The sequence below is a fragment of the Podarcis cretensis genome (genome assembly GCF_951804945.1).
Source record: "Podarcis cretensis genome assembly, chromosome: 5".
Lineage (NCBI taxonomy): Eukaryota > Metazoa > Chordata > Lepidosauria > Squamata > Lacertidae > Podarcis > Podarcis cretensis.
Genome location: NC_137174.1, coordinates 51,868,109 through 51,880,800, shown reverse-complemented (window position 1 = coordinate 51,880,800; position 12,692 = coordinate 51,868,109). Strand labels below are relative to the sequence as shown.

Genomic DNA, 12,692 nt, shown 5'->3' with positions numbered 1-12,692 from the left:
TATTTTCCAGCCTATTGGTTTGGATAAGTTTTTGATAAGCAGCATCTGGATTTCTGGATGCATGTTGAAACAGAACTGCCAAATCTATTCAAGTTCAGCTAAACCTCTGTGACATACTGTGAGTTCCTTGGAAGGAGGAAATTATTCTTGTGCTTAAAAATAAGATAATGAGACCTTTCTGAAAAAAAATGCAGTTTTTCACTTTTCACTTAATGAGTTGCTGTAAAATTGCAGGTGGACAATGTGTCAATCATGTTCCCAAAAGTACCCTTATGTTTTATGAGCAATATAATCCAATATGAAGTATATACATCTTTTGATATAATTCATATTGAAAGTAAGAAGCATCTGGTATGCAGATTTGATAGATTATGTGCTGATGATATGAGTTAATAAAACATCATTCTTCCATGACACAGTCTCCTTTGCAAACTATCACATTCACAGTCCACTGTCTATGAATGTTGCCCAAGAGTGAATAGCTGATCTGTTTTGATGCTAGAAATGACTCCAATTTTAAAAACATTTGCTTGTATCCTGCCCTTTCCCTAAAAAAAACTCACAACAGCCCATGGCTTAGCTGAAGTATAGAAGTAGTTTTATGACCAAGACTTCCCAGGGAGCTTCATAGCTGAGCAAAGAATTGCATTTACACACATAATTCATACAAATCCATTGTGTCACAAAAGGCCCGGTCAACCAATGAAGACATTAGAAATGCAATTCAAATTTGTCTTGCTAATTTAAAATTACGTTGTTAAACTCAACTGTGCAAATATGTGGCTAGATCCATGACTGGAAGGAGAGCTCTATTCATGGAAGGGCCCCTTCTGTTCACAGTGTGGTGTAGTAGTTAAGAGCGGTGGACTCGTAATCTGGTGAACCAGGTTCGCGTCCCCGCTCCTCTACACGCAGATGCTGGGTGACCTCGGGCTAGTTACTGAAACCTGGTGGGATAAGTCCTACGATTGGAATGTAATAATGGAGGGATACAATCTATTTCAGAGAAACAGACCAGACAAGAAAGGAGGAGGAGTGGCGTTATATGTCAGGGATGTGTATACCTGTGAAGAGACCCAAGATTTAGAACCTCAAAGCCAAAGTGAGAGCATTTGGGTCAAAATTAAGGGAGAGAAGAATAACAGTGACCTCATTGTGGGAGTTTACTATAGATCCCCAAGCCAAACAGAGGACATAGATGATGCCTTTCTGGAACAGATGGCCAAGCATGCAAAAGGAAGGGAGATAGTAGTAATGGGGGACTTCAATTACCCGGATATTTGTTGGATGTCAAACTCAGCCAAGAGCATAAGGTCAAACAGATTCCTCACTGGCCTTGCAGACAACTTCATTGTCCAGAAAGTGGGAGAAGCAACAAGAGGAACAGCCATTTCTGAAGTTTACTATACAGCGGAAAGGAGCAGCCAAGCATATTAGGACTCAATTTCTTGACTTTAAGAAAGCCGACTTCATAAAACTTAGGGAAGTGCTGGGTGAGATCCCATGGACAGTAATACTAAAAGGAAAGGGAGTTCATGGTGGCTGGGAGTTTGGTAAGAGGGAGATAGTAAAAGCACAACTTCAGGCAATACCAATGAGACGGAAACATGGAAGGTGCCTAAAGAAGCCAGGGTGGCTATCTAAAGAACTTTTAACTGAGTTAAGATTAAAAAAGGATGTGTACAAAAAATGGAAAAGGGGGGAAACCACCAAAGAGGAATTCAAACAAATAGCCAGCACGTGTAGACACAAAGTCAGAAAAGCTAAAGCACAGAATGAACTCAGGCTTGCTAGAGAGGTTAAAAGCAACAAAAAAGGCTTTTATGGGTATGTTCGTAGCAAAAGGAAGAACAAAGAAACAGTGGGGTCACTCAGAGGAGAAGCTGGTGAAATGCAAACAGGGGACACAGAAAGGGCTGAACTCCTCAATGCCTTCTTTGCCTCAGTCTTCTCCGATAAAGAAAACAATGCCCGACCTGAAGAATTTGGAGCAAATGATTCAGCAGAGGAAACACAGCCCAGAATAACTAAGGAGATAGTACAAGAATACTTGGCTAGTTTAGATGTATTCAAGTCTCCAGGGCCAGATGAACTGCATCCAAGAGTATTAAAAGAATTGGCAGATGTGATCTCAGAACCACTGGCAGTCATCTTTGAGAATTCCTGGAGAACAGGCGAAGTCCCGGCAGACTGGAGGAGGGCAAATGTTGTCCCTATTTTCAAAAAGGGGGAAAGAGAGGACCCAAATAATTACTGCCCAGTCAGTCTGACATCAATACCAGGGAAGATTCTGGAGCAGATCATTAAGCAAACAGTCTGTGAGCACCTAGAAAGGAATGCTGTGATCACCAATAGTCAGCATGGATTTCTGAAAAATAAGTCATGTCAGACTAACCTCATCTCATTTTTTGACAGAATTACAAGCCTGGTAGATGAAGGGAACGCAGTGGATGTAGTCTACCTTGATTTCAGCAAGGCATTTGACAAGGTGCCCCATGATATTCTTGTAAAGAAGCTGGTAAAATGCGGACTTGACTATGCTACCACTCAGTGGATTTGTAACTGGCTGACTGACCGAACCCAAAGGGTGCTCATCAATGGTTCCTCTTCATCCTGGAGAAGAGTAGCTAGTGGGGTGCCACAGGGTTCTGTCTTGGGCTCGGTCTTATTCAACATCTTTATCAACGACTTGGATGATGGACTCAAGGGCGTCCTGATCAAATTTACAGATGACACCAAACTGGGAGGGGTGGCTAACACCCCAGAGGACAGGATCACACTTCAAAACGACCTTGACAGATTAGAGAACTAGGCCCAAACAAACAAGATGAATTTTAACAGGGAGAAATGTAAAGTATTGCACTTGGGCAAAAAAAATGAGAGGCACAAATACAAGATGGGTGACACCTGGCTTGAGAGCAGTACATGTGAAAAGGATCTAGGAGTCTTGGTTGACCACAAACTTGACATGAGCCAACAGTGTGACGCGGCAGCTAAAAAAGCCAATGCAATTCTGGGCTGCATCAATAGGAGTATAGCATCTAGATCAAGGGAAGTAATAGTGCCACTGTATTCTGCTCTGGTCAGACCTCACCTGGAGTACTGTGTCCAGTTCTGGGCACCACAGTTCAAGAAGGACACTGACAAACTGGAACGTGTCCAGAGGAGGGCAACCAAAATGGTCAAAGGCCTGGAAACGATGCCTTATGAGGAACGGCTAAGGGAGCTGGGCATGTTTAGCCTGGAGAAGAGGAGGTTAAGGGGTGATATGATAGCCATGTTCAAATATATAAAAGGATGTCACATAGAGGAGGGAGAAAGGTTGTTTTCTGCTGCTCCAGAGAAGCGGACACGGAGCAATGGTTCCAAACTACAAGAAAGAAGATTCCACCTAAACTTTAGGAAGAACTTCCTGACAGTAAGAGCTGTTTGACAGTGGAATTTGCTGCCAAGGAGTGTGGTGGAGTCTCCTTCTTTGGAGGTCTTTAAGCAGAGGCTTGACAACCATATGTCAGGAGTGCTCTGATGGTGTTTCCTGCTTGGCAGGGAGTTGGACTCGATGGCCCTTGTGGTCTCTTCCAACTCTATGATTCTATGATTCTATGATTCTATGATTCTAGTCACACTTCTCTGAAGTCTCTCAGCCTTACTCACCCCACAGAGTGTTTGTTGTGGGGGAGGAAGGGAAAGGAGATTGTTAGCCGCTTTGAGACTCCTTAGGGTAGTGATAAAGTGGGATATCAAATCCAAACTGTTCTTCTTCTTTCTATGAATGAGAGCTCTTTAGGACACATCCCTTTGCCTTGTGTCAGGGGTTCTCAAGTGACATCTTCTGATACATGCCAATTGAGACACTTTGGCTTCTTTTGATTAAACCAGGAAACACTTGCATGGCATGTGCTAGCAAGAAAATATTTTGGGGAATGGGTTGCATGAAACATCTCTGTTTCCATAGATATTTCCAACCTTCTGCTTGATGGCATCAGTGTATTTATCTGCAACGGTTGATATGTGTTTGTTTGCAATGCAAATCCTAATCATTATAGCACACCACATTTATGTGAATAATGATAGCAAATAATGTTCCCCATTGAACAGCACAGAGATCTCTCAGATGCGGAGCTGAATAATTCTTCTGCATAACATGCATAATTGACTTAATTGCGCAAGATTTTATAGCTCTAGCCACCACTTGTTTCATTTGTGGATCTAGTGGTAATTCTCTCAAACCTGTTTCCTGTTTGTGACATCTGCAACAACAAACACACTATTAAAGGTGAGCTATGGAGATAACTTGCAAGCCTAGCAAAGGGTCCCAAAAGAAGACAAAATTATATCCATGGATCAATACATGGAAATTATTGATGTAACGATCCCAGAGTAAACATAACAATGTCAGGATTTGACTCAAACAGTTCTGATTTAGCACACCTTTGCAGTTGTAAAGTCTACAGGCCAGAATCTTCCGAGGTCAGTCAACATCTGGCAAATACAACACAGTGTAGGTTTTTCAAAGGCAAAACACTATTGAGATGCCAAACTCCTATGCAGCAGTAACAGAAATTCACTGCCGAAAGCTGTTTTTAGCTTGATAGCCTTCTTTGGGCTTGTTTATTTCCTAACCCTGCTCTGCCAGAGTTGTGGCTTTCCCTTGCAGCAGATGATCATATCTTAGGCCCAGGTACAATTCTATTATCCCATAGATTGAAAAGAAAGATTTAGCAGAGGGAAGAAGGGAAGTTAAGAGTTTCTTCATTTTCCTGCATCCTGTAGGTGAATCATCTCATCAGCTGTTAGATGCCAGAGTAAAGCTGATTTCCCAGGTGCGGTGTAACGCACGAAGTGCACATAATAACAGACTGGATGAAAGCATGCTTTGTGCAGGAAATCTTCAGAGAACAAGCGCTGATACTTGTCAGGTCTGTTGCTTTTTCAGTATTTGAACACTAATTTCTCTTTTAACAAAATGTAAATAGGCTATGCAGAGTAATGTCTGGCAGGGTACTACATATGTATCTGCTTCTTGTATCAGATACATTACAACAACTTCCTTCCTTTCAACATGATGTGAGAGGCATGTCCTTCAAACAAACAGCAGCTCTTCTGGTGACAGGCAAACCTATGGGAGACGCAGAAGTTCAGCTGCAAACTTGGGAGTTTTGTCATTTGATAAGGCCTGTCCCAATACATCTTAGGTGCATGGTCACTGCACCTCTCCTTTCCCCAAACCACCACGTTTAATGTTCTTCAGGTTCTTTGTATTGCTAGCCTGAAATATCTGTGGTACTGAATATGTGCTTTATTTACTTTTTTTTTTTCCATCCGACTTCTACCCTGCCTTATCAAATTAGCTCCAGGCAGTTTACAAGCAAATCATGCAATCTACTAACACTTGAAAATATCAAGAAAATCAAATACTTACTACTTATCAAACCTTTATTAGGCATTATGTTGGTAAAACCATAAAAGGAAAATAACATATAAAAGCCTTGAGATATATATAAAAAGGCAGGAGTTGGCTACATACAGATATAAATATATACATATAGAATCAGTGGTTTTCCTTGTTAACCTGCTCCTTGGAGGACTGCTGCCAAAAACTCGGCTACCCCCGCCGTTACCCTTTGGTCAGCGTCGGATAGGTAGAGTCCCACACATTCAGCTTGCTGGGGTTCCAGACCACCCGAAAGGGGGGACAGCACGCGTTGACGGAGCGTACTGTACAATGGGCAATGAAAGAGGATATGCTCTACAGTGTCCGGGACATTCATAGAACATCTGCAGAATCTCTTGCTTCTGGGAATGTTTTGATATCTTCCCCAGACAAATGCTGAGGGAAAAACATTCAAACGGGCCAGCATAAAAGCCCTACGTTGGGCTGGGATTATTAATTTAGAGACGTAATTGGCTCTGCAATCTAAGATATTTAAATCGTAGAATCTGGGGGAGCAAATTTTGTTTACAGCTGCCATAATATTTTGTCTCTCGACATCCTTTAGTCTAGTTAGGATATTATGGAGAATGTATTGCTCATTAGAATTGTACAGGAGCTCCAGCTCGATGCCTAAAGATTCAATTTTTTTTTCAAGGTGCTGATACCATCTTGATTTATAAGGGTCTTTGAGCAAATCAGCGAGCAGACTTGATGGAGGGCAGCGAAAATGGCAGCGTAACCAATACTTTATTGAGGTGGACCATGCCCAGTATTCCATTGTGTGTATGCCTATTTCTGCACACATTGTTTCATATTTGATCATAAGAGGGAGTCCGAGAATACGTCTCAGAAAGCTGGAGTGAATCTTTTTTATATCACTGTTATATGCTTGGACCCATAGCGGGATACCATAGAATATCTGGGATTGCACTTTTGCTTGAAATATCTGATTGGCCGCAGGAATAAATTGATTACCTTTCTGATAATAGAAACGGGCAACTGCTGATGAGATGCACTTTGCCTGTTTTATGGCATTTGTGCGATGGGTTGCCCACCCTAAGTTGCTCTGGAATAAGATTCCCAGATATCTATGGATTTTCACTTGTTGGATTTCTTGCCCTCTTATTTTCCATTTCTCTAATTTCCAACCATTCGAGAAGACCAAAATTTTTGTCTTCTCATAATTTATAGAGAGTTTGTTACATTCGCAGTAAAGGATCAGTGAAGATATAAGACGTTTCAGACCCAAGCTCGTTAGTGATAGTAAGACAGCATCGTCTGCGTATAATAAGAGAGGAACTGGTTTCTGATTGAGTTTAGGGGCATGTGATTCTATTTTTTGAAGGTAATCTGGCAAGTCTGATAAAAATAAATTAAATAGAAAGGGGGCAAGAATACACCCTTGTTTTACCCCTTTCGAGTTTGGGATGTCTGAGGAGAGGTGACCTTTGGTGTTAAGTTTGACTTGACAGGTATTGGAAGAATGTAGATTTTGCATTAGAATCAATAAGCGCTGATCAATTTTTAATTCTGTGAGTTTCCTCCACAACTTTGGGCGGTCAATTGAGTCAAATGCACCACGAAAATCTACAAAAGCAGCGTATATCTTAGATTGCCTTTGGGATCTGTATTTTTCAACCAGATGCATAAGTGTAAGACAGTGGTCTAGAGTAGAGCAACCTTTGGAGAAACCTATTTGTTCTTTCCCTGGTAAATTTAGATTTTTCATCCAGGTAAGAAGTTTAGATAAGAGGTGCTTAGCGTAGATTTTCCCTATCACTGATAGTAGGCTTATCGGTCTATAATTCCTTGGTTCTTTTGGGTCGCCATTTTTAAAGATTGGAATAATTATTGATCTTAACCATATCTCAGGTATGGTCCCATATTTATCTATAAGAGTAAACAATTGAGCTAAGGGTTCTGCCCACCAATCTATATAGGTCTTAAATAGTTCTATTGGTAGACCGTCTGGCCCAGGAGATTTCCCCGATTTGAAGTTTTTAACTATCTCTCTAATTTCCTCTTCCTCTACCCTTGGCCACTCCTGGAGTTTATTAATTTTATTTTTAATGGTTTCATTTCCTTTAGGTTCACCGTGTAGATTGTTAAATACAGATGTAAAGTATTGGGACCATTTGGATTCTGCAATTGGTGGCAGAGTTAGTTGATTTTCGGCTTTCAGTCCTCCGTACACTAGGCTCCAGAACGCTTTGTTGTTTTTACTCTGAATTGAGTCGAATAATTGTAGCCATTTTTGGGTTGCGTATTTCTGTTTCTTTTCGGCCAGAATATAATGGTATTTTCTTTTTTCATCAAGATAAGAGGGCTCTAGTTTAGTGCGATTATTTTTAAATGTTTGGCGCAGTTTTCTTTTTAGCTGGAAACATTCATCATCAAACCAAGGGCTAGCGCTATATTTAAGTTCCCGAACTTTAGGTGGAGTACTAAGCTCTACAAGCATTTGGAAGATTTCATTATAAATTTTAGGAATATCACAGTAGGAATTAGTGGTCTTTAAGTTGAATAATACTTGTTTTCTCAGGTTAGCTGTAAGTTTATGCCCCACTTCTGCACTCATTTCCTGGGACCATTTTAATTGGGTCATTTGTTTGTATTGAGAAGGTTCTATGATATTGTGCTTAGTTATTTTGGTTTCGTCCTTTAAGCTAATAGACAGCAATAATGGCTGGTGATCGCTTTCAGTGCGCGTTCCAATTTTGAGGTCCATGATCGAATTTATAATATTATAAGGGACAAGAATATAGTCGATGACACTGCATCCTCGGGGGGAGAAGTATGTAAACTCCCCGCTTCTATCGCCATTTGTTGAACCGTTCACAATCTGCAAATTAAAGTTGTTACATAATTCAAGTAGGCGTAAGCCTACGTTGTTAACAACCCTGTCTCTGGAGAATCGTCCTATTTTCAGGGCATGTGCGATATCATTATCAGTATTCCAATTTAGTTTGCTACATAGTTGTTCATTGTTGGTTCCCACTCTGGCATTAAAATCACCTGCTATTATCAGTGAGGCATTTGGGTATTTATCGGACAGATTTTCTATATAAAAGGTTAGTTGTGACCAATTTTCACTACTGATGTTGTTTTTGGTTGGGGGGATATAGACATTTACAAGTAGCAAAGAGTCTTTTTTTTGGGTTAAAAGTAGAGCTTGTGCAAGTGGTAAACATATTTCTAGTTGCTTGATTTCAAACCCTAAGTTGTCTTTGATCATACAACAGAACCCTGCTTTCGGCCGGCCCTTCGTGTTTGTTTTCAATGCGGGTTTCGTATAGGAGATGAATCCGTTGATTTTAATATCTCTAGTTGACCATGTTTCTTGTAGGAGTATTAGTTCAAAATCCTTAAAGAAGTTCATTAGGTCTGGGTCTCCGTCTTTGTTTCCCCACCCTGCGATATTCCAGGACAACAGGCGTAGGATCCGTTTTTGGGTTGGTGGCTGGTTGACAGCATTTAGTCATTCTAGTTCTGTCATTAAGTCCAGCGAGGAATTTTTTCTTGTGCAGATACAGCCATTTGTCGCTGCTTTCGGTGGGGGACGTAATGGTGGATCTTTTTGATTCTTTTTTAAAGTGCGGGAAATTTGAATTTCCTCCCTTTCTTGATTTTCTTCCTTAACTGTTCCTTGTTCCTGAGAGATTTCTGTGGTTGGTGGGCTATTATGGACAGTAGGACTGTTTTTAGTCTCTACTTCCATTTCTTTGGCCTCATTAGGTGTTGAGCTCGGTGTGTCAGGTCTGTTGGAGGTCATCTTTTGTTCGGCAAAGTTAGAGTCCTTTGTGGTACTTAAATAAGGGGTACCTATTTCGTTTGGAGCTAGTATTTGATATCTCAGCCAGGAGTTTGTAGTCTCATTACTGGAGTTTTTCCTTGCCGTTTCATATTCTAAAGGCGGCTGGATTTGTAGCTCTGCATCTATACATTTGAAAGTTCCATTTGCAGCTCTCTTTTTGACTATGCATTTTGGGGAAAAGGCTGGCAAGTGTAAAGTTTGATTGTGTATTGTATCTACTGCATTTTGTTGACCTTGTCGGTGAATTTCGGTCAATCTGGCCTGTAGTTTCGTCAATTTACTGAGTATGTTTATTTGTTCTTTATCTGGTAGCTTGGCAAAATTACTCAGCAGATCTTCTTCTTCTGGGACTGTCCAGTCTATTGTGTCAAGGGCGAGGTTGTTATTTGATGCTACAGTCGCATGGTTTGGGAGCTTGGATTTTTCTTGCGTAATTTTCCGGGTAGCTGACTGCGGTTTCTCCCATCTACTGGGTTCTTCCACGGGGGTAGGGGAGATGTCGGCTTCTGGTGGAATGGCCTTGTTCATCTTATTCTGTCTTTTAGATGCAAACAATGGTCTGGGTGATATATCTTCAAAATGTCGGCGCGGAAAAATTCCTTTCTGGGCTAAATGAGCCTTTACCCTTAAGATTTTAGTTGGGATTCTATGACTACCAAATCTTAGTAGTACTTTTTTGGAATATCCGTCGTTAGTGAGCCTCTTGACTGCTTTTAAGTCAATGCATCCGCCCTCAGAACCAAGGAGCAGATTTAGATGGTGTCTGGCCCAGAAAGATGACTCCCAGTAAGGTAGGGGTCCTCTATATGGAAAAATGTGGAGAACAATCTCACATGGCCTCAGTATCAGGTTGATTGAGTGAGGGGGGCTTCCTCTGATTTTTGACTGATTTAGAGGTATAAATTTGTATTTGTTCTGTTTATTTCCAGGGGTTGTTAAGGATGGCAAAAAGGGAGTGAGTTGCCTCCTTTCATCTGGGTTATCCAGCTTCTTGGAGATGTTTTGTAATTGTTCAAAGATTTTTTGAACTGTTTGAGCAGTCAATAGGCAGCATTCCTCCAGCAGCTCCACCTTTCTATCAATTAGTGCTTGTACCTCGGTTATGGGAGTAGTAGCCTTGTCCTCATTTACTCCTAGGGATATCTCTTCAATTGTCTTTCCATGTAAGGAGTTGAGGAAGGTTTTGGGAGGAGATACGTGCTGTTTTTGAGGTAGCAGGTAATTATCTAGATTACTCTGTTTAAAACCAGAGGGCTCTGTGTCAGTTTCTATATCAAGGCACCTGGGTCTTTTGCCTCTTCTCATTACTAGATTCTTAAATCAATGAGATCAGACTTCTAAATAGAATGATAAAGTGCTAAAATTCTCTGGTCACAATCTCGTTCAATTCTCATTCGGTCCTAGCTGGACTGCTGCGAGGTAAGTAACGAGTAACTGGGAGGGAGTGCCTTAGTGCTCGAGAGGGAATGTCTGAGAGCCTTCGTTAAGACTTCTTTAACTTCTTTAACTTCATTAAGTCCCGGCACCGAGGAGGATAAGATAAGATAAAATGTTCAAACGCACAGCGAAATAATGAAAGGAAATAGAATCCAAAGGGAGGAGAGCCGGCAACATTTAGTTAAAAGATCTCTTTGAGCTCCGATAAGAGCGTCTTACCTCGGCGCCATCTTGAAACCAATGAAAATCAAATACATCTTCTGAGGTCTGGAGAATTTAGCAGGGCAGCCACAGAAGGGTATGTGTGTTATCCTCTGAAGAGCATAGCCAGAAGTGACCCTCCCATTTTGTGAATGAATGGAAACTGGCTACATCCGCCCAGGACTCCTTGAAACATGAAAGGCCTACCACCACACGAATATATCATGCCGGAAGTTCCACTACTAATAAAACGTGGGCTCTGCACCCCCGGGTGCCATAGGAAGCATTGAATCTCCTTCTCCGAGGGCATCAAAGGAGCCATAAGGAGTGCCAGATTCCCACTCCTGCCACCAATGAAATTTTATGGCCCTTACTCTATTGATAGCAGAGCTCCAAGGTCAGTAGGGCTGGAAATGGAGTGTGCCACAGGGCCTGCCACTGAAGAACTGGATTTGCTTGACATGCCCCCACATCGTAGATTAAACTATGCCAGACAATTTCTCTCCCATCATTTCTAAAGCAAACTGAAAAGAATGGAGTTGACCAGTATTCCTCCATGCTCACTTTTGTCCTGCCGGCACTGGATAAGGTAGATGAACCACTTCTGTATCCCTCAGCCATCTTAGAACTGCAGCATAAGTGCAATGAAATGGAGAATCCAAGGCCAGGGATTTAATATCATCAGTTCCAGAAAAGACCACCCAATGCCTAGATCCATCACGGACAACTGCTCTCCACTTTTCCAAGGGCCACTTACTATGCTGAGGACAAAACAGAAGAAGAAAAATCTGGGCCAGGAGTCCATGCCATAAGCTCCAGAAGAGACCTCAGGTTTGAGGTCTCCCTGGTTTAGGCATTAAATAAAAAAACTACTGTTGGTCTATATTTGGGGTTACTTAATTAAATGACCTATTTTATTTGTTGCTAGGGAGATTCAGGAGGCCCTCTAACCTGCGTGAAAAATGGCTCTTATTATGTCTATGGAATTGTGAGCTGGGGAGAACACTGTGGGTTAAGACAAAAACCTGGAGTCTATACCCATGTGATAAGATTTCTCAACTGGATTCGTGCAAAAATTCAACGCGAGTCTAGCTTTGCTATCTAGGAAAGCCCTTCGAAAAATAAATAAAGGTAAGCCTAAGACATACTGATATACCTTCCTATTAATCTCAGATAAGCAAGTTTTCCAATTGTCTTTTTGGCATTAAGGTTGAAATCTTATACACACCATTTAACTTACTTCTTTCTTTGTAGAAATGTGTGGGATGATTATGCTTCCACCAGCCATACACCAAGCTCCTCCTTGGAATCTTCGTAAGGGAAGTTCTGGACTTTTGGGTCTAGGAGTATACAAGTCATGGGGGGTTGTTTGTTACTACCGCTATTAGTTTTAGGGTTGCCTTTGAATATTAATTGGCCTGTGTGTTCATAAGCTTTATGCTTAATTTCCTTTGACATCTTTGAATGAATTCTTGAACTCTTTGCTGTAGCGATGTTAAACTTCGAATTGTGTATTATGGTTACTGTACTACTGTATTGAATGTTCATTTTGGTAAGCCTCTTTGAGCTACAAATCTGTGGTAAATGTGGTATTTAAATAAACTGACTGTCTGCAAGACTATATTTTCTGAATAGGATTTTAAGCACCAAGAATTGCAAGTTCCACTGGATAATTCAAAACATGCCTTGTTTTATTCAAAATGCAAACCCTGACACCCTCTCTTAGGATTTAGCGTATTGGCTTAGCTTTCACCAGTTTATTATACAATGGCATGTGTAACCACATAGCCTACACTTGGAATGATA

The 12,692-nt window shown here is 41.1% G+C and overlaps 1 protein-coding gene across 3 annotated transcripts in view; it reads left to right on the top strand.

The window, feature by feature from the left end:
* HABP2 (hyaluronan binding protein 2) overlaps positions 1–12,692 on the top strand; it is a 40,719-nt gene that overhangs the window by 26,366 nt on the left and 1,661 nt on the right. For 2 of the 3 annotated variants that reach the window (XM_079976025.1, XM_079976023.1), the window contains exons 12-13: positions 4,774–4,919; positions 11,815–12,017. In XM_079976025.1, the coding sequence (XP_079832151.1) occupies positions 4,774–4,919; positions 11,815–11,991 (323 nt within the window). In that variant the 3' untranslated portion in view covers positions 11,992–12,017. Of the gene's footprint in view, positions 1–4,773; positions 4,920–11,814; positions 12,018–12,140; positions 12,479–12,692 lie in introns of those variants that run through there. The other variant, XM_079976024.1, reaches the window with a different exon arrangement.